Source organism: Eublepharis macularius, chromosome 7 (assembly GCF_028583425.1).
Source record: "Eublepharis macularius isolate TG4126 chromosome 7, MPM_Emac_v1.0, whole genome shotgun sequence".
In the NCBI taxonomy this organism is placed as follows: domain Eukaryota; kingdom Metazoa; phylum Chordata; class Lepidosauria; order Squamata; family Eublepharidae; genus Eublepharis; species Eublepharis macularius.
Genome location: NC_072796.1, coordinates 37,593,301 through 37,616,213, shown reverse-complemented (window position 1 = coordinate 37,616,213; position 22,913 = coordinate 37,593,301). Strand labels below are relative to the sequence as shown.

At 41.9% G+C, this 22,913-nt stretch overlaps 1 protein-coding gene across 1 annotated transcript in view; it reads right to left on the bottom strand.

The window, feature by feature from the left end:
- Positions 1-21,600, bottom strand: part of JARID2 (jumonji and AT-rich interaction domain containing 2) — a 247,100-nt gene extending 225,500 nt beyond the window's left edge. Inside the window, exon 1 of the mRNA XM_054985817.1 lies at positions 20,372-21,600. Coding sequence (XP_054841792.1) covers positions 20,372-20,416 — 45 coding nt within the window. The 5' untranslated portion in view covers positions 20,417-21,600. The remainder of the gene's footprint in view (positions 1-20,371) is intronic.
- Between the last annotated feature and the right edge of the window lie 1,313 nt (positions 21,601-22,913).

The window sequence follows — 22,913 nt, the reverse complement described above, 5'->3', positions numbered from 1 at the left end:
TGTCATACTGCTTGCCAGGTAGGATGTGGTTCTCTCTCCATCCCCACCTCATGCTGACCAACTCATCTCAGCAACACATTAATATTTTGGCCATCCATTTTTTCAGTAAAATCAAAACTGGTCTGAAATTTAATTACGGCGACCAGCTGCTCTAAAACAAATATTCTTCTAGTCTAGCAATTGTAATACACAAATGGTACCAGATGTCCAGCCTTGCTGTCCAGACATATAAAATCTATGTTTTAATTATTCCACAGTTCTGAGGGGCTGCCCCAAAGGCCACTGGTTTTTAAATGGAACTTTGAAATGTGCTCCATCTGTCTAAATAGTCTAAAGTAGGAAATCCTGCTTTCCAATTAGTGATAAAACTCTAACCCAAAAATCTCAAGAGTTGTCCAATTACCATTCTTGTACCAACTGATTTAGGTTACAAGCATGTTATCACTGCATAAAATACCAGAACTTAAAAAAAAAAAACCCTTTAGGGCAGTGTTTCCCAACAAGGGTTCTGTAGAACCCTGGGGTTCCATGGGACATCACTACGGGTTTCACAATAAATGGTGGACTGAATGAATAAATAAAAGATTTGAAATACTGTAAAAAAATCCAAATATCTCTCAAAATATTGCAGTTATTAAGGTTATATTCAGTTGTATTGTGTCTGTGTTCGTTTCATATTGTTACAAAGCACTGACAATACAAATGACAATAATTTAGCTGTAACTGAATTGCATTCCCTACCATCAACTTTTTCTGGCCTGTAAACATTTTCATAGGCAAAGGTTCCTTGGGATTTGAAAAATTAATTGAGGGGTTTCTTTATAGAAAAAACGTTAAGAAACGCTGCTTTAGGAGAGGGCAACAGGCAGGGCTTGCTCTCTTCATCATCCCCCTGCCACCAGCCGAGTAAATCCTTCAGGCGATGGCAGTGTCGCTAGAGATTGGGTATATCAGAGCATGCCTGGCTGAGTACAACCCTCACCATTCTTCCCTCTTTATGTTCACAGGTAGGTGCCACTTTTTTGGCACTTGGCCCCAGAAGGTTGCCTACCTCACCCTGGGATGGAAGGCCGCATGGTGTAGTCTGATCTCATCAGATCTCAGAAGCGAAACATAGTCAGTACTTGGATGGACAGTCACCAAGGAAGGCTCTGCAGACAAAGGCACTGGCAAACCACTTGCCTTGACAGCCCCTTACTGGGGTAGCCATAAGTTGATTGTGACTTGAGGGCACACACAAACACCCTTCTCACTCCGGTCCAGAAAGCAATGAGAACAGATTTCACAGAAATCAACAAAATACACAGAATTCTCAACATCTTCACATTCATGTAAAAGAGACTAATACTACAGCCTTAGATCAGATTCCAGGTCCTTTTCATTCCCCCAAGTCAATCTGAAGAAGTGTCACACATGATACAATTTGGTAGTGATCCTTTTACAAGAGCAGCATTTTTTATTGGTCTGAGATCACATGTGCCGCTCACTTCATTCTTGTCACCTTGCAGAAGCTCAAAGTAAAGTAAACCTACCTTTTATTGCTGCTAACACTTTTAAAAATCGTAAATCCAAATGATGCACTTGCCATCCCAAAAATTCTCCCAATATGTAAACACTAATAATTTATACAAGAATGGATATGAGAAGTTGAAACTGGAGATATGACTCAGAAGACACGCACAGTTGTGTATTTAAGGCCCACTAATATCAGCAATTTTAAAGATGTAATCCTGCACACACAGGCCGCTTAAATCCCATTGGATTTAAGTAATTTTACTGTAGTGTGTCAGCCTTAAAATGGAAGATAATCCTCCAGATGTTCATATGGCCGTAGCATGCAACACAATAAAAGGTGCTAAAGCTGCAATCCTGCACACACAGGTTGCTTAAATCCAGCAACTTAACTGTGTATGTAGGATTGCAGCTTTAGCAATTCCTTACTTTTTATTGGACTGCAGGCTAAAGCCATACGGACATCTGGAGGATTACCTTCCATTTTAAGGCTGACATACTACGGCAAAAATATTATACAGTTTTAAAAACCAGATAAGTAATAAAATCAAAACACTGGTAAACTATTATTTTCATTTATAGCCTGCTTTTCTCATTGGGACCCAAGAAAGATTACGAGTATGATGAAAGGGGGAAAAAACTTTTCCGTCAATCAGTAAGCGGATTAAAAATATAACATTTGAATTTAACTGCAAAGATTCCTAGTAAGACAAAATAATGCAGTTAGGCTGAGATTGTGGGCGGGGGCAGGGGGGGTAATACATGCAAACGTATCTGTTTTAGGGGACAGGGCAATCAGTGGAAGAAAGACTTTATCCCTAATAAAAGTCACTTCCAGAGCTGAACCACGATACCCTGGTTTTGGTCTCGCTACAAGAAAGCCCTCTTGAACACGTCTGTTTTGCCCACTAGATATGAAACTACCATGAGATGGCCTGCACCTGAGCCACAGCTACTATTTCAAAGGTAAATTAAAATTAAAATGGATGTATTAGTAGCTTAAAAAAGACTAGGAAATTGAAAATATGGGCAAGGAATGATTTTGTAAATATATGACGTTAGCCTGGCACACAGAGCCGAGAGCTCCAAGCAATTGTCCCAGGATTTTTGGAGCAAAAGGAACTGGAAGTCATGCAGAGGCAGAAATCTCTGCCCCTAGTGAAATGCCATGACTTGCTTTGTTAAGCAGTAACCTGTGAAATGAACCCATGTTGTTCCTTCACTGGCTTGAAGGAGCTCTGTTTGGCCTCTGGCTACCCAGAAGGGAAGGCAGAGAACGAAACGGTCAGACATTCTACAGAAAAAACAAAGCCAGCAGTATTAATGGGGTCACATGTTGCCTCACTGACACCAAAACAAACTGCATTCTGTTTAATTTTAATGTACACACCTGTACGCAAAACCAAAAACATAAAAGTGCCCATACACAACTTGTACTTGCATCCATGTATATCTATCCCTTCTATAAGCATCATTCACCTCTCTGGATCACAACATTTGTCCACGCTAGAAATATGGTCTGATTTAAACCAATTCCAGTAGCACAATTTCTCTCAAGAGGTAATGTTCTGTGTGTTTCCACCTACCAAAGCAAGTCTTCTCCACTCCGATGTGTCAGCTCTGGAACTTCAACCCTACCTCTAATTCATCTGATGAAGCGAGCTTTCACTCACAAAAAGCTGGTGTTAGAATAAATTCTGTTTATCTTCAGGTGCCACTGGTCTCCTGTTTTATTCACCTCTACTTCTTACCTCCTGGCACCTACTTCCTTAACTCCCAAGGAAAGATTTTATTTTCCTAGGCTTTTTGGTTGAAATGTGTCTGTTTTGTTCTTCCCTCTTTTCCCCTTGACGTCAGATTGCCTTTTAATTATTTTATTGTTTCTAGAGTTTGCTGCTGGCTGCTATTGTATAGTCTTTTATGATTAGGTCATTGTTCTTAGATTATTTTTACTGTTGGACTATTTTACTATAAACTATTGCTCCTGTTTATATCACGCAGCACCTCAGTAATGCTTCACTTAAAGGCATTGCTGAAGTCAGTTAAATTTACAAAAGTGGTTTGTTGAGGGAGCCAATTTAATTTTTAGAGATTGTCAGCCTGCTCATTGGAACTACAATTCCCAGGATTCTTGGGGAAGAAAAAAAACCAGCCTTTGCACAGTTTTAGCCACTTTATATCCATACCACGCACATACACACACACAGTTAATACTAAAAGGAAGCAATACTGATGCAAATAAGTAAGACGCCAGAAGATTAAAGACAGCTGTGACTCAAATACTAAATTTCAAAAAAAATTCCAGGAAATTTTATGCCAGTTTACGAACATTTTAAAAATGTCTATTGTGGGTGAGAACGGAGTCAAAACACAAGAATTCCAGGCAACAGACAGACGTTCGGGAAAGCAGTTAATATTGTTAAAAGTGGTCTTGACGCTGTCCCAAGAGTGTTCCCTTTCCCCTGCCATGGCACACTACATGTCAAGTTATTTTAAAGTTCAAAATAAAACAGTCATGCTATAAAACAATGCCTTCAGCAAACACACTGCACGTTGGAACGGATTCCTCATCTTGGCCTCATCGCTTATGCTTCAGATAAAACAAACACTGACGGCTTTTTTTGCATTTGTAAAGGACCCCATAGCAGCTGTGGTGATCCCACCATAGAGCCATGAATTAAGCCCGAAATCCAGCTGGGTTTGAACAGAAGCCTTCTTTTTCTCTACAATACAGCAAGACTATCATTGTTAACCTAGGCATTATCGCAAAATATTCCAGATGACATTAAGAGACAGAGATCCTCCTTATAAAATTATCTTTTGTAAGCAAAAGATTTATATTTAAAAGGTGTTATGCTGTTGCATGTTAACTGGTTACAAGTTTTTATGCTGCAAGCCAGCAAGGGGCAAAGCAGGCCCTCTCAGCGTAACCATCAATTGGGACAAAAGATTTTTAAAGCTAAGATTTTTCTTTAACCCAAATTCATTGAAGTCATAACTGCCGTTAAGAGTCGAATATAAAATTACTTTTAATATTAGTGACACGAAAAAACAAACCAGGATGAGGGCTCTGGAAAAAGGTCACATCTATGCAAACCCAATTTTCCAGGATTATTTTGGCAAGAAAGCTAACAAGTAGCAGCATCCAGCAAGGCAGCAATTCATTTTGTGCATTCTCCAAGAGGTGAATTTCCAGTCTCTCTGCACAAGGAATGGAAACTGCTAACATTTGCACATTAGAAGGGATTCTTGCAGAGAACATTAATCAAAAAGTCGGTGGCCCTTCCTCTTCTTCAACGTTACGCTTAGAACATTACTTTACATATTTTAGTATACAGAGTGCAATAAATTAATATACTGTATGCACTGTGTAGCAACAGATGTAAGCATGCAGGTTACCATGTTTAGCTTGCAATGAGAAAGGCTGTAATAAGGTGAAACTGCATGGTTACCCATTAAAAAAAATGTACATCGGGAACACTGCCAGGTTGGAGTGGAGAACAGAGAGAAAAAACAGGCAGCAAGGTGAGAGTTAAATATCTCATCCTCATTTTCCCACCCATCTTGTTTTTCTGATCCAAAAGTAGGTGCTGGGGTTTTGTTATGCCCTGGCTTCTTTTAAAGGCACTGAGCAGTTTTTCTAATGGTTGTGTTTTCATAGTGTTGGCCTGACTTTTTATGGCTATTTTTTATAATTGTTGCATTTTTAATGTTTTTCATAGTTTTATTTTATTGTCTTAGCCATGAGTTGCTTGAAGCAGGTCTCTGGAATGTAGGGAGACCAAGTCTCTCTCACTTCAGCCATGATGCCCTGTCATGACACCACTACTTGGCACGACCTGGAAGCATCACCCAATATAATGCCAAAAAAGCCCGCATGATCTCCGACCGGTTGCCAGCCATGGGATGGCAGCCTACGTGAAGAGGAAGCACACACATTTTCGAAATATACAAATAAATGTCATCAATCACATCAGTTTTAATACACAAAGATCATCAGGAAAGAACTCTCTCAGCACACATTATGGTTAACAACTGCCAGTTCAAATGCATCCAGCAGATCAGCCTAAATAAACTGTACCTTCATTAAGCTCAAAAATGCCCTGGGCCAGGTATCAAATTCTGAACACACTGTGTGCTTGGAAAATCATGGTGCAATGGCTCAGATAACCCCCTTGTATTTAACTAAGCAATTACTATCTTAGGGAAGTTCAAACAATTAAACTGGTAACACCGGTCACAAGCCAGTAAGAAACTCAAGGTGATTGTCTCTCAACATATCTCAACTCAGATCTCATTTTTAAGCATTTGCCTGAGGAGGGAAGGCGGCAACATATATATGGTAGCTTACAGTGCAATAACCAACCGATCCTATCAATTTTACATATTCGGATTGTTAAACAATTGATTATGTAAACAATTTAACATGTACATTCACCTTTAGGCTGCTTTTAATGAGGTGTGATCATGACTTCTGACTTAACATGAATACCAGGTGAACTTAGGGAAATGTGCTACGGCATGGGGCAACAACCCATCAACTTTATGTGAATGTTTGAGTGGGAATGGATGCATCGGCAGGGAGGAGCTAGCACCCAAGGCAGGTCATAAGAAGAGGCCTATTTAGAAGGTGTAGCTAATCTAGCTTTTGCTTTTCCACGGTGTCCAATCAAAGATTTCCAGAAAGCCCACAAACTGGGCCCAAGGCCCGGTCTACTGCTTTTCTTCAATGCAACAGAGTCAGTAGACCCTCCATTATTGACAACACTGAAAGCATGTTTTGAAATATGTAAGCATGGTGAGATTATTAATTAAAGTGTTAGAGTTTAAATTTTCAAATGGCTCATCTGCCACATTTTTTTCCAACAAGACTTTTATCTATGAATGGGATAAAAGGGGAAGAGCAAAGAGCCACAAACTAGGGAGGTTTGCGCAGATGGAAGGAAGTTCAAACCCACATCTAAGAGAGCATTATAATTTACTGTAACTTTAAAGGCAATGAGTAAAACAGGGAGTGTGGTCAGGATTTTCCTTGTCTGGACATACTCTTAAGTGAAACACATACAAAAAATGTCAATCCTTTGAAGAGAGGAAATCTAGTTAATTCTAGATTCTTAAAAAAAGAATTATCAGGTTCAGATATTCAATTACTGAATACCTTTGTTTCGGCAACAACTACAAAAAGTGACTCTCACCACATTCCTCTAGGAGGGAAAAAAGGATGCCCAAACTTTTCATTTAATATATTTCCCCAATACAGTAAACATTAGGCTAGCTCTAAGTTTTTATGGACTCCAAGCAAGAAATATAGACACACCCACAACAGGCCTTGGACAAAAGACCTACCACTCGCTCAGCAGGAACAGTCTGCTTACTCATCTCCAACTCACACTAATCGACACACTACTCTTTCAAGCACTACTAGAGACTTTTGGAGCAGAGACTGTAAGAAAATTATGCAAATATGGACTGTTACTGAGGTAGAAGCCTGCTGCCGGATGCAAGAGAGTACTATACCAGACAATGGTCCCTTCCTCTCCCCCACCCACCACGCATGAAATCATAAGAATGGCCTTGGGAGATTAAACCCAAATCTATCTAGAGCAGCACTCTGACAATGGCCAATCAGTTGCCTCTACAAGACCATGAGGAAAGCATGGTGTAGTGGTTCGAGTGTTGGACTAAAAACTGGGAGATCCCAGTTTGAACCCCCACTCTGCCATGAAAGCTTGTTGGGTGATCTTGGGCCAGTCACATCCTCTCAGCTTAACTTACCTCACAAGCTACCTTACCTCCCTATGTTCCTCCATGGCAGCTTCGCTCATCTGAACAGGGTCTCCTGCAGGCTTCACACAGGTGAAGTCAGCAGCAGCCCGTACACGGGCTTTCTCTGTGGTGGCCCCTATCCTGTAGAATGACCTCCCTAAGGAAGTCAGAAGAGCCCCCACTCTCCTGGCTTTCCGTAAACAATGCAAAACCAAACTATTCAAAAAGGCTTTTTACTCAAATGGGAGGGCTGCATTGTAGGGATGGGGTCTCAGGTGCTTCACTAACAAGTTGGGGATCATAGACTTCATCACCATTTTTGCCTCATATATTATCTGCTGCTTAATATGTACTCCTATATACAATCATCGCTCCATGCTGTCTAATGTTAGTCCTAGAATTGATTATGATTTGCTTCAGTATTTTCTACTATGTGTTGGATCCTTGCTAATGCTATGTCTTTAAATCTGTATATGTTTACCTTATGGTATTGTATTGAAATGTACTTACTTGAGACTGATTCTATTAACCTCATACTGTGTAATCTGCCTTGAGTCTCAGTAAGAAAGGCGGACTATAAATGATGTAAATAAAAAAATAATAAATAAAATAAGTTTGTTGTGAGGATAAAATGGAGGAGAGGAAAATGATGTAAGCTCCTTTGGATCCCAATTGGGGACAAAGGTGGGGTATAACAGAAGTAAATAAATAAATGTAGTAGTTGACCTAATGTCAGGTGTACTATTTCTAAATATGGACGAGAAGAGGTCCACTCCCATTCTCCACATGCAGCAATAAGAGGGAAAGATGACCATCCAAAAAGCCCCACTGAAGAACAGCAGATGAAACTGAAACTGACAGCTAAATATGTATGAACAGCTACTGCCAAAAATCTTGTATGAGGTAACATCTTATAGGGTTGCCAAATCACAATCCAGTCCACCAATTCTGAGGTATCAAGAAAACGATACAGCCACTGTCTCTCTCATTCAGTAATCCACGAGTCCTTCTGCCCGTTTATGCCTCCTGCTTGTTGAAGAACAAAACTGTTATACTGCTCGATACTTTTTCTACAGCAATCAGAAAAGGAAGACAGGAGATGTGGACAACAAAACCTTTAACAATAATTAAGGACAGAGCACATAACAAAACTTACTGTATTACTTTGACGATACTGTTTGGCCAACAGGCCTTGAGCAATGCTATACTGTATACCACAACAAATAATTTTAAAATGACCTAACATCTACTGTATTTAAAATCCTTTAAATTTAATTACATAGGCAAAACATTTGCCAAAAGCCTCTGTAACTCCTAAGTCCACACTTTCCAAAAGAAACAGATTTGCAATCTAAAAAAAAAAAAATCACACAGAAAGCAGACAGCAATTTTAAAAAGGCAAAGTAACAACATGACCTCCACCCGCATTTCCCAGCTTGCAGGTTCTGACCCAAAACTGGGCCATCAAGCCTCTGACAATGGCACTCAGGCTTCTGCAGTTCTAGAGATGTGTTGCTTGCTGTGTTTTTTTAAGTGGATCACTCACCGTATCAAGTAAATTTGGGGTTGCAGGTTCCACTGGGACCCAGCGATCCAGCTATCTGAAGGTAAAGAGTAGCAGAAGCCAAGCCACAGAGGAACATCTGGGTTAATCCATTTCAGCAAACACATCCTGTGGCACCTTAAAACAAATAACTAAACTGTGTCATAAGAGGGCCATGAAGGGCTATAATCCAACAAAAACAGTAAACCTTTCAGCCAACACAGGCCACTCTGTCATTCTAGAAACCGATCAGATCACCTGATGTACTCTATGCCTTCCTTCTGTTCTTTCCATTTGTACTTATTGTCAGCTTGAATTTTAAGCATCGTACAACAAGTGCTGCTCTACTAGCTTGCCGAGGGATCCCAACATTCTAATGCAATTATCTGATTTATAAAATGCAACTTGAATTTCCAGAACATGTAAGTGCTCAAAGCAATGCACAAATACAAAGAAAAAACATCCATTATTTAAAAAAAATTACTATAACAGCTGAAATTTGAAGGAGCAGAACAAAGCACAAACCAGTATGCACCAGTCAAAAAGGCTCACAAATCCCTCCTCTTCCCAATACATGTGACAAAATACTCAATAGCCTGGCTGTACTTTAAGTATAGATTTGAGGAACTGTTTAAGTTAAAATGTTAGTCTGTCTATAGCAGTAGAAAACAGCAAGATTCCAGTAGCACCTATAAGATTAACATTTGTGGTAGAGTATGAGCTTTTGTGAGCCACAGTTCACTTCTATAGATACCAAGTATCTGAAGAAGCGAGCTGTGGCTCACGAATGCTCACACCCTACCACAAATTTTGTTAGTCTTATAGGTGCTACTGGACCCTTGCTCTTAAAATGTTAGTTATTCTTTCTTTGGCTTTCATTTTTTTGGACTCAAACACAAGGGGAAAGATTAAGATATAGACTGGACCCAAAGTATCCTATGCGTGCAGCCAAGTGCTTCTGCTCTCTGAATTTTCCCTTTGGCTGCATCAGGGGCCACTCCGGAGAGTCCTCAGAACGTCTAAAACACTTCTGCAGATTATAAAGGGTCTAACAAATCCAAGAACACGCATAAGACTTTGGAAATAAGGAGAACCATCACAAAACTGACCTCAGCTTGGAAGAAATCAGATTTTTTTGTCATTAGATTTAGTAACTGTCCCATATGCTAAGTACCAAAGGCTTGACCACAACAGGGCCTAGTCCTCTAGGCAAATACAGCTAAAATATAGCTAACTGATCGTGTACTTGCATTACTTCTATTGGATTTGACGGTCTCATGTTACATACTATATTTATAACTAAGAATCAGATAATTCAAGGGCCAGTGCTGCAATTACTTTTTAAATGTAAATAATCAAATAGGAACTATAATTTTTTACTTTAAAAAAGTTTACCAGTCAGGCCAGTAGTCATTCAAGATACAGCTGACAAGCCATTAAAATTTCACCATGGTGATTTAGCAAAAAGGAAGGAAAATTAATACCATTCTACAGACAACGTCTTTAAACTTCGCAAATACTAAAAGAATCTTTCAATTCTGTTAAGAACTTATATAAAATTATTCAGCCAAAATAAAAAGGGCACTTGAAAGTTATGAGTCTAGCTGCTAAGCCATTCTAACACCCATTACAGACAGGATTGTCTTAATTATAGTAGGAATTTTGTGACTTGGAACTTGGCTTGAGGTGTATGCCTCTCACACAGAAATATGAGCAGTCCTAATTTTTTTTCTTCTTTAGCCCAAATTCAACAAAGTTAATTGTCTTGGCAACACATCCTGAGCTGAAAAGTTATGCCTACTGCTGTCTGAAGAAGAAAATCCCAGCTTTTAAGGCCAAACTCAATACATTTTGCAGTGCGAAGACCAAATATACATAAAACCCCTCATTCTGAAGATAAAGCACCTCTAAAAAAGATGCATGATACAAACTTAAAGCAATAGTAAATTTCTCCTCAAAAACACAGCTGTACACTGCAGCTGCTCCTGGAAAAGTGACTCATATTTTCCGAGGCCACCAGCAGGTAAGGCAGTAAAATTAGGGGTATATTAAGCAAGTTATGCATCAAGTTATACAGAAGCTAGATTATTATTATTATTACTACTACTACTACTACTACTATTACTATTATTATTAAGATGCCTAGTCAAGAACATTCAAAAAGAGAGAGCTGCAAGCCCTTTCCAATATCAGACAGATCTGTATCTCCAGCTACAACCTTCTCAACAAAGAGAATGCCACCATTTCAGTTCTCATTAATTTTAAAGAACTGGGATTAAACTCTGTAAAGAGCTAAAAAGCAGACCTAACAAGCCAGCTTGCTTTGTTTAAAGACACAGAACTAAATCTTACAACAAAAAGCCTTCTCCATTGTGTGAGAATTGACTCAAAACTTACAGCAATTCTATACCACAAAAGCAGGTAAAACAATCACACAGGGTCATCTAAGTGGGTGGGGGTTGGAGGAGTCTCCTCAGGGGTGGGTGGGGGTAGAGGGGTTGCCCCAGGGAGGGTGGTGGGTGGTGGTGGGGAGTTCCCCCCCTCGCTTCAGTATGCTCCGGATCTTCACGGAGCATACCGAAGCGATTCCCAAAACCCAAATCCAAAGCGGCTTCGGATTTAGGAGTATCTCGAATCGGTTTCCCACTTCGGGTAAACCCGAAGCAGGAATACCAAATCTCCCTACCCATGCACAGCCCTGGTCATAGATGCAAAAAAGTACATGTTTTATACCCTTCAAAATATATGAGATTTTTCTCTGGAAATCTGCAAGGAGAATGTCAATTTGCATTTAAAGCATTGTTAGAAGGCTACCAGATGTAAGGCCACAATCCAACATAGGCATGCTTACTCTTTCATTCCATTGGCTTTGACAATATATAATCTCTACTGGATAATGGCCAATGGAAGCAGCAAAGACCCAGCAAACACTAAAAATGATGACCCATTTGCAGTACTCTTGATTTGTTGCCATTAACTGTGGAATGCATTTTATAGACTGAAAATTTGTGGCATGTCCAAAGGAATGACTAGAATACACTCTGTTCTTTTATCTAGTTCATGTCCACTGGGAAAATAAAAGTTTGTTGTTGTTGTTGTTGTTGTTGTTAACAACTGCAACCATAATTGTCTTGCTTTCTAACTTCAGATAACCTTTTACATATGACTTGTCAGCTGGGGAATTGTGGCATGTTGCAAGGGATTCTGGGAAGGGTCTATGTTGCATGCTCAGTTCACATACGGCACTATCCATTGTGCTCAAAGTTGTTCTCATTGAAAAACACCGCAATAAGCTTCTATCTAAGTAACTGCGGGATTTTCCTGAACTCAGCACTAGCATTACTATTCCCAGTTTGAGACCACTTCACTTTTTGAGACACCCGAAGTAAAGAAGCATTTTAGAAGTATGTATATCACATCCTTCTGGAAATGATTTGCAAATGTCAATGAAGTCACTGGCATTTGGAATGGAAGAGTAAAACATCCTATGATTTAAAGCTTTACGCTTTACACATGAAGCACAGAAGTATAAATTCAACTTTGGTTATGCAGCTGTTTTACAATCCCCGATTTCTCTATCACAACCAAACATACAACAAAACAGGCAGAAATAATAAAATTATACTATACCGCAGAGCAACAGTCACTTTCCCCCCAAATGGCAAGAGTCTCACTACACCCAGATCAGAAGCTAGTTTTTTCTAATGCCTAGTGCCTGTACAGTATATAAAAAGAAACACTAGTTTCTGTACAGAAACAAAGACTGCATGTTGTTCTCGCAAGAGCTGTCAGAAAGAAAATGTCAGAACAAGATTTGCCTCCTCTCTCCAGCCACAACCATAAATTCCAAGTGAAATAAACTTGTTTCTTGTCCCTAAACTGAGTTTAGATGAGGGCGACTAGACAATTAAGACCCATCTTTTATGCAAAACATACTGCTCAGCAATGACATAAAACACCTCTCATTACAGCAGAGGCATCAACCATTCCAGAAGACACAATCTCTTCTCAAAGCAGTGCTGTGGCCTGTCCCGTTATACAAATTAAAGGCTGTGACCTCTCAGGGAAATTAAGAGGCCTATACAGGGCTGCATTTTCAGGTCAGGGGCCAAACCAGATCCTATCCTAACAGGTGTAAGCACTTGCAAGAACTGGGCCAACGGCAGCACGAGTTTTCATCCACTTCCAGCCTTTTTCAGCAGCACCCAGCATAGAGGTACCAGAGATATGCACTGGCTATGTTTTTTCTGCCTTCTTGTAGGAACACATAGGCAGAATATGACTATTTCAGGGACTGGGTGTGTTTACATAGCCTCACAATCCCCTGATAGCAAAGGCTAAACGCACACTGGTTTTCTGACTGCAGGGTGAGCATCTAGAAAATGGATTAACCTTGCAGTGGTCAGGAGAAAAGTACTTTGGTCAATTTTATTGGATACACGTATAAATACTCTTTTTTCCAGAAGTCTGTTTATTTTTTTATGTTAGTTTTATGGTTTTGGTTCTGTTGTTCTCTATGCTAAGCTGGGAGCCAGTTTGGTGTAGTGGTTAAGACTGCAGGACTCTAATCTGGAGAACTGGGTTTGATTCCCCACACCTCTGCTTGAAGCCAGCTTGGTGACCTTGGGACAGTCACAGCTTCTTGGAGTTCTCTCAGACCCACACACCTCACAGGGTGTTTGCTGTTGCGGGGATAATAATGGCATACTTTGTAAACCGTTAAGTTGTCCAGAAGGATGGTATATAAATCGAATGTTGTTGTTGTTATTAAATGGCCAAACTGACAAAAGCTGCCATTCACATGTGAAGGCTGACATTCCCAGACATAGTTTGCAGAAGTTCAAAATGAAAAACACTGGTGAAGCTTAGTACAATTATGAGCATTCTAGTGCATGCCCAAAAAGCAGATAAACTCGTTTTTTGAAATTCCAGATTTATTTCCACTGTGTTTTGCCACCCAAAGTAGAGAAATATATGGTTATTTTGAGATATTTGCAAAATCCATTTCTCCACTTTTTTGGACATACGCCAGTGAATGTTGGCAACCACTGTGAGGTGACTCTACATTAAGTTGTGTCTCTCTCAGAACTTTTTATGACAATTGGCCAGGAATGTTAATCTCTCTGCATAAATGACAACAGTCACTAAACTTCCAGACATTCACAGTAACATCTGTCCCCTATACAGTGAAAAGTACAAAGATTTATGCTGTAATCCCAGTTGTAATCTTTATTTTCTACTACCTGACTAAAAATAACTAAAATATTGTCTTTTGATGCAGGCAACTTAAATGTTGTCTTTGATGAAGGCAACTAAAAATAGGTAATTTTTTGTGCAAATTGAATCACTTTGAAGCTGTCATCATGGGAATTCCTGATTCAGGAACACATTTGGAATATAATCGTGGTGCTCTTACGTCCGAATGAATCTGAAATTCTTCTCCGCAAATTCACTCTGCCCACATACATATTTATAAAGAAGTGTAGTTCCGTTCACATGCCTAAGGGAGAAGCACATGGAGAGGAGAAAGATGCTAGGGAAGTATTTAGAGGAGCTTCAACAGTATCACTGATCTAGTGAATATTTAAGCTTATTTTTGCAAAAATACAGCACTTGTTGCTGTTACAGACATTCATTTTTCAGTTTTATATACCATTCTTCCTCCAAGGATCTCAGAGTGGCACATCCAGTTCAATGCTCACAGCAACCCAGTGAGTGGAGAGACAGGGACTAACCCAAAGCTACCAACCCAATGTGACAGTTGCAAGGATTTGAACCCAGGTCCTCCAGTTTCACAGACCACACAGATTAAATTATGTTCAGTTAAAAGACTCTCTCCATTTCCACTTAATGCTTCCCCAAGATTCTGAAATATGCCATGTCTAGAGCCCCAATGAAGTTCTGGGGGAAAGAGTTGCTTAATCCAAGAGTAGTCTTCAAGTTTGCTTCTTTACATGGTTTTGAATCCAGTGCAAGAACAGTACTGTATAAGTAGGTAAAAGGTAAAGGTGCAAGCACCGAGTCATTATTGACCCATGGGAAGGATGTCACATCACGATGTTTTCTTGGAAGACTTTTGTTACGGGATGGTTTGCCATTGCCTTCCCCAGTCATCTGGGTACTCATTTTACCGACCTCGGAAGAAGGCTGAGTCAACCTTGAGCCAGCTATTTGAAACCAGCTTCCGCCAGGATCAAACTCAGGTTGTGAGCTGAGCTTGGGCTGCAGTACTGCCGCTTACCACTCTGCACCACGGAGCAGTATAAGTAATCCCAGATAACCTTTAAAAAATGCAACAAATTACAAAAAAAGGAACTAGAAATTATTGATGGCCCATGACGTTCAGGGCTCTGCAGGTTATAACCAGCATCCCATTTTATGGCAGGAATGTTATGGAAACGCAACACAAGCTATGGAGTGGAAGTACAGTACGTTCCCAAAGGTTCAACTGCTTCAGGGGGGTGAACATGTGTGTTCAGCACCAGCTGTACCACCTGCAGCGTTCATAATTTACAACAAAGGCAACTCATAGTCCTGCCCGCCATCTATACCATTACTCTAAGGCTTGATATCACTTAGTAGAAGCAGCCCAAGAAGAAAAGATAAATCCTACTCTTGGTCCATAGATGGGGGAGAATGAAAAAGTCTGTGGTACCTCCTGCACGTTGTAATACATTCACTGTTTGCTTTTCCATTTTACTTCCTATCTTTTCCAGACAGAGGAAAAGAATTGATCTTGCATTAAACTGACAGATATCAGGTCTAGTTTACTACCCAACTGAAAAATCAGGAAAGGGGCCTCCAGCCAAATAAGTAAAATGTAGTTGTCTAGTTTGAATACTCAGTTCTGCAGACACCTGGTCCCCTTGAGAATTTCAACATTACGATTTACTATTAGGCTGTGCTAAAGGCTGGATTCTGGCAAGGAGACCACTCCTCCAAACAATATTCTCGGTTGAATCATTGTTATAAACCTTATCCCACAAGCTTACTGCAGGTATACCATAGCACACTAAAACAGGGTTGATAAAATATCATAAAAACTCCATTTGACCTCGCATCAAATACATAAACGCAGTCCCTTGGAGCTTGGCCATCTCTTGGAGCTTGGCATATAAATAATAAACAAATAATTAACAGATAAGAAAGATGCAAGAAAATACTAAGATCTAGCTTTGTCTAACAGACTGCATTAGTCTTGGATCCAAGTTCAAATTCTGCACAGCCACAGATTTACCAATTGGCTTTCGCCAAGTGCATACTGTAGCAGCATGGCAAAACCTACTGAAAATGAAATTGGAGTGGGAAATCGTGCAGAATTTTGCTTCCTAACGGCCCAATGCTATGACCATTTACATGCTAACAGCGGCTCATACAATCAGGCTATAGTGTACATCTATTTCACACAGCAGCATTCCCCCCTCCATTTTATCCTCGCAGCAACCCTATGAGGAAGTTAGACTGAGTGACTAGGCTTGCCCAAGGTCACCTAGGGACCTTCATAATTGAGTGGATATCTAAACTGAGGTCTGCCTGGTCAAAGTCCCAGCGTTCCACTCCACTACAGCCCTTTTCACTGGTTATGCTTCTCATGCATCTTGGGAGAACACTCTACACACAGTCCACTCAATATACAAAATACATTAAATCACCATTTTGTCTTAAAGGGGTAACACATATTTCAGTATTAGTACACGCATATGAAAATTCTGATTTGCCCCTATCAGACAAAATGGTGACCTTGTGTATCGAAAGGATCATATAGCACATTTTCTACATACAGTTGATAAAACAACAGCTATTAGGGGCTTACATCATAGTAGTTCTCAAACTCACAATGCAGTAAAAGTTTCTCTATCTACAGATGGTAGGTTGATTTTCAAAACAGCAGGTTTTGTTCTTCTGGAACAATACTGGAAATGCACTTCTAAAAATCAGGATTAGGAGGACTTGAAGGCATTTAAAAACTAACAACTACTGTGTATGGAGAAATGGTTGGGAGCAGACTTGGACAGCAGTTATAGGAATCAGCTATAGGTTCTTAAAAGTAAAGAAAGAAGACTATAGAGAGCCTGCATTTATGCGTTATGTTTTTCAACTATGTATTATTGCACTATAAACAGAAACAAACTTTTGTTCACCATTTGTAAGACAGCAAGTCATGCATGAAGACAATTTCTATTGTTCCTGTATTCATAACTGCATCTCCAATTAAAATGCATACTTTAAACAAAATCACTTGACATTACTTTTCGGCAGGCTCTGGATAAATTGTAGCACCCAGGCAGCTGTGTTTTCTAATTTTTGCATCAGCAGGAAACATTATATGGTATATTTGACAAAACAGCTAGGTGCACTACAACATCTTTTTACCACATATTATAGTCACCAGTATGTAAATGTCCAACTTAAAATCTATAATTCAAGTGTCTCGAGAAGCAAGAGAAGCAACGTAGCGCACTATTGCAGACTGTTGTGCAAGTTGTGTAAACACATCAGTTCTAAACAGAAATTCTCCATCAGTAAACTTTTTCACTAAGAAAGAAGAGGAAAACTGCACAGGCCCAGTTTACAAACTTTCCACAGAAATGGAATAACCAAGGTTTCTGAGGAAGTATTGAGAGTCGTATATTTTGCTGGAACTCTCAATTTAGAGCGTTTTGTCAGAATATCATGATGGAGTTGGATTCAGCCAGCTTTTTCCTGGAATCTCACCTAATTCCCCTCCTTACTACAACCCCCATCTCACGTGACTTTTGCTTATGCAGGTCCCATGACACATACCACATAATAGCTTTTTTTGGTACTTTACTTTATCAACAAAAAAGTTGCTTGGATCCACCCATTATTCTTACACCCAAGCATTCCACTATTGCTTGCATGGGGTAAGCTGAAGCTGTCAAATTGTCCAATGCTCTCCAGTAATGTTTCAATTCTACATAAAACAGCAAGATTCTTAAAATCAGCACAGTAATTTTGCACTTAATATTGAATATTTTGGAACTGCACAGGAAGGCCACAAAAGGGCATTAGGTGGGAAGAACCTAACATACATGACCAAGCAACACAAAAAGGAGATGACTTCAGTTACCACTGGAACTTCACAAGGGGATGTTAAGATCATGCTTGGGTCAACCACAAAGGAAAATTCTCTTCTACAAAATGGCACTATAGGACAACAGATGTTCTTAAGAACAAGAATATTATTCGTGTCACAAGAGGGTGTGTCTTAATAAGTTTTACTCAAAAGATCAGTGCACACAAGAATCATAAACGATCTCCCTCCAAGAATGTAACTTTTCACAATGGAAGTGTCTGCTCTGAGAGGATGCAGATTAACCTAAGGACACGGCAAAAGAGCTTAGGCCCTACATAAAGGTAAAGCGAGGCCACAAAGGGAGGAGGAGAGCGTCAGGGTTGTGCAAATACTTGCTACACCTGCTCACCAAGCCGGAGAGGCTTAATCAGTACCATGCTCCAGAGCCACTTCCTGTCTCACAGTAGCCCTCCTTATACACACATACACACAAATATATATACATTCTCACACACCCCAGTCTATACGGCCCGCCTCGCGTTTGACGTCACAGAGTAGTGGGAGGGGGATCCGGAACGTTGAGGAGACGAAGATTCTAGCGAGCCCAGGCCCTTCCCTTTGTGACGTCACAAGAGCCAGAAGAACCTGGTCCCGACTGGGCTAGGTGGCCGGGAACCCAGGGGCTCTCGCGTTGACATTTCCCTTAACCTGTTGCTGCCGCTGTAAAGGATGCGCGGGGAAGGGGCGGGTGGGTGCGAGAGGAGGCACATCGCCGCGAATGCCAGGAAGGTTCCAAAGCAGCAGCCATGCTTGCTGTCTGCGATCTCTATTCACTGCAGCAGAGCAGCCCACCTCTTACCCCCCCCCCCGACACACACACACGTACTCCTTATCGCAACCTGCCCTGTCCCCAACGATTATTACAAGTTGACGAACCAAAACTTATGGGAACACAGCATGTGCACCGTGCCCCTTTGCCAGCGTAGCGTGCCCTTCCAAATGGGACAAGAGGAAAGGAGTGGCGCTACTTGTAGTTTTTCCAGCAAGCTGCACGGGCTGAGGAGAGTTGCATTGTTCACCAGTGGAGACGTGGAACAGCTTAAAACGGATTTTGGCGATTTAAAAAACCCAACCATATCCCACCCCCCTCCTCCTGCTTTGTCTCGCTGCACGGCTAACGTGCACACCTCGCATGCTTCATCAGAAAAGACTTCCTACAACAACCGCTGTCTCCTTTTTTAATAAAATACTTTAAAGTAGCCCGCTTAGACTCTCGATTCCTCTGCAATGCGGATGTATTTTTAATTCGTAAATCCGTTGGAGAATTGCTTAAAGTTTCCCATGATAGTCTGATCTTTCCGTTTCCCTGAAACGCATTTTCAACGGCAGCACAAACAGTAGAAAGAGAGAACCAAAACCAACTGTGCCTTTATAAAACCTTTATTTAAATGAGCCGGGGGAAAGATTTGGAAGCTGTTTTCCCCGCCACACACAAGACACCGACGCCTCACAAGAAAATTCCCTTCTCCCGCACGACAGACATAGCATATTGCACATAACTTTTGCGTCATCTGAACGTAACTTATCTGAAAGAACTCTTACCAGATAAAAAATGTTTTTATGCAACTTTTAATAATGTTGGGTTAGGGAGAGCCGTCATTAAGTCTGCCGCATCCCAGACTAATCCACTCAGTTTTTACAAACTTAAAACAAGCCCCCCCGCCCCGATCTCAGCCAAAACATAGCCAGACCACAGATCGGCACGAGTCTACACATTCATACAATTCCGTAGGTTAAGTGGTTGACTCTAAAAGAAGCAGGCACACACCATTAACTAGATGGTATTCCCTTCACATTGCAAAGCATCACACTGAGTGTTAAAGTCATTTCTCCACCAGGGAAGGGAAAAATAGCAACCTCCCCCCCGAGCCATTTCCCCCTAATATTAAAATCAGGCCCAGCGTCCACATTCCTTGTAACATGATCCCCAACTGGTTTGGGTCTATTGCAAAGCCAGATTAAGCAAACGATCACATACACTAGATTTGATGGGGGACTTAAAAACAGCAAAACCCGCCGTAGCCAGACATTAGATTTCAAGTTAAGATTGCCACTGAACCGACCACGGTGCCTTCCCCAATTCCTAAATATACGTTATAATAACGTGGCTATTTGCATGCAAAGTGAAATATTAGTAAATCCGTTTGAGAAAGCACTTTCGTTGCATTATCGCAGCAACCCCCCGAGCTGCATGGCTTTCATCTTCTAAAACTAGATTATGATTATGTCATTTGAGGTCAATACATTTGTTCACTCGAGGTATCGCTACATGACTCTTAAAAAAAAAAAAGAGCTGCAATTAAAAAGAGCTTTTGAGAATCGCCCCCATTCCCAGCGGAGGAGAAAACCAAGATTCTGGATATTCTTTAAACCCACCGCTAGCTATAAACTTGACATTCACGGGCATTTAAAAAAAATTCAAACAGATAAATGATCCGGTTTAACCCACTTACGTATTTCTTTTGAATTATATTCCTCTTGGGTCTTTCTTTGCTCATTCTGATATCCAGATTCTGATTGCAAATGGGGACAATTGCTTCATGAATTAAAAGCCGCAACCAATTGGGGGGGGGGAGCCTTTTTTGTTGTTTCTTGTTTGTAGTGGTTTCTTGTAATCCGATTTTCTTCGCACACAATGCAATTCTCCTTGCAATAAATCCAAAATATGTTGGGTGGCGGGGTCAAAAAAAAACACCCGACGAATGCAAAGCAAACAAAAATCACTTTAGAGAAACATTCATAATGGAAATTTTACGCCCTAAACGCACACACACAAAAAAGACGCCCTCGATGTCCCTTTTTTTTTCTTTCGCAAGCCACCAAAACGATCTGTAGTCCCGTAGTGTCCGAGGTGTTGTTCACATCTTGAAACAGGAAAAAAGGATTAAAAGGGGGCGATTAAAAAAAAATGTTGGAAGTCACGTTTCCACCGCTGCAGCACAGACAACTCAAGCAGCGCTGAAGCTTGCACACCACACTGTAGGAGTCTCTGCTTCTTCGGTGCCCCCCAACCAATGAGAGCAGCTCTCCAGCAGCAACTTTAAATGGCCCGTTTTTTTAAATATTATATTATGTGTGTATATATATATGTATATATATAGAGAGAGAGAGAGAGAACGACAGACAGATGGGGGGAGAGAAGGGAAGGAAGGAGGGGAGAGCAGGGTTAGGGCTTAAGCCTCAATTCTGAACGTGGCAGCCGCCGCAAAAGAAAGATCACTCCGTCTGCATCCCCGCAGCTGCAGCCCGAGGAGCCAAGGACAGATTCGCAGCCGCGGCTCCTGCCCCCTCGCCCGGCGGCGGCGGCTCCGACCGAAGGCAGCAGGGTGCTGATGCCGCCCCGGCGAGGACTCCTGCGCGGAGAATTTGCGGACAATCCCTGCGCTCCGCCGCCAGCCTCTTCTCCGCTCTGCGCCTGCAAAAGCGCTTTTAATTGTCCTCCCTGCCCTCCCCCCCTCGCCTCGCCAGCAAAGCGCAAGCCTCCTCCTGCTACATCTCCCGCTCCGGGTGCGCCGACGGGGCTAGGCTGGGTCCCTCCGGGGCGCTGTGCCTCTGGCGCGGGAGGAGGGAGGCAGGATCCGAGCCAGCGGGCTCCGCGGGCCGGCGATGCCTCCGAATCGCCCTCGCTCTCTGGGAAAGTTGTCGGGTTTTTTTCCCTTCCCCTCGCCACAAAATGGCTACAAGAACGGGAGGAGAAACTACAAGTCCCAGGCGCCGCGGCGCGCGCAGCTGCAGCAGCGAGGGCGGCGATTGGGGCGCCGCGAGGAGGGCTTGTCCTCGAGGCACCTTTCCTTCCCCGCCCCGCCCGCCTTTCCGTGCCCTCCCGGGCGCCGGCGGAGGCGGTTCTTGCGCGCCGGTCGAGGGAAGGGGCGCGTCGGGGGCGCTGCGGTGATGCGTGCGCGGTGCGCTTGCGACTTCTGGCTCAGACCGGTGGGAGACAGGAGCGGGCGCGCGTGCGTTCTAAGAGCGTTTCATTTCCCAGCTTACGATTGCAATGCGGGGGGAGGCAAACACACACACCAGCAGGAGCAGTGCAGGGGTGGGGGGCTGTGGAATGCAGAGCAGCACTTTGAAGACTCCATTTATCTGACAAAGGGAGCTTTCACTCTCAAAAGCTCATACCCTGGAAATCTAGTTGGTCTCTAAGGTGCTACTGGACCCGAATCCTGCTCTTCTGCTACAGACCTACGTGGCTTCCCACCTGAAACTAGGTTTCCAGGGTAGCTTTGACTGTAGAATGCAGAGAAGAGCCTCTTGTTAGACTGATTCGGGTCCAGTAGCACCTTCGAACAACTAGGTGTCCAGGGGAGGCTTGACTCTCGAAGGCTCACACCCTGGAAATCTTGTTGCTCTCTTAAGGTGCCACTGGGCCTGAATCACACTCTTCTCCAACAGACTAACACAGCTACCCACCTGAATCTATCTGCAGTGCAATCCTAAACAGAGTTACTCCAGTCTAAGCACATCAAAATTAGTGGGTTTCCACGAGTAACGTGGTTTAGGACTGCACTGCTAGCTGCCTTAGGTGAACCGATAGAAGAGGGTGTTCTGTAGGATGCTGGCCATGGTTGTGTAGATCTTGTGACTATCTGAAGAAATCAAGGGAATGGATAAACAGGCTGCAAGCCTAAAACCTGTACAGGGAGAGATGGGGGTGGGGTGCTGTCAGAGATTGTTACCTCCATGAGGAGATTATTCATTGCCTATGCAAGTTTCCTTGGACTACGTTCAATGGAGCTGGTTCTGAAGAGAGCACACATTGTCAAGGAAAGACTCTGGGCAAAGTGGCAGAATAGATGTGATGCAATTAAAGAAGAGAGGAAAATGGCCTGACACGGATCTACTTTATTAAGGAACATTAAAAGATGGGAGAGGCAGGTGAAGGAAGAACCCAGAAATGCCACTTTCTTGAGACAAGCTTTTTTATTGCTAAAGTGGGGATTAAAGTGCTTGTGTTGGGTTTTTTAAAATAATCCCAGCAATAAAAAGAGCATT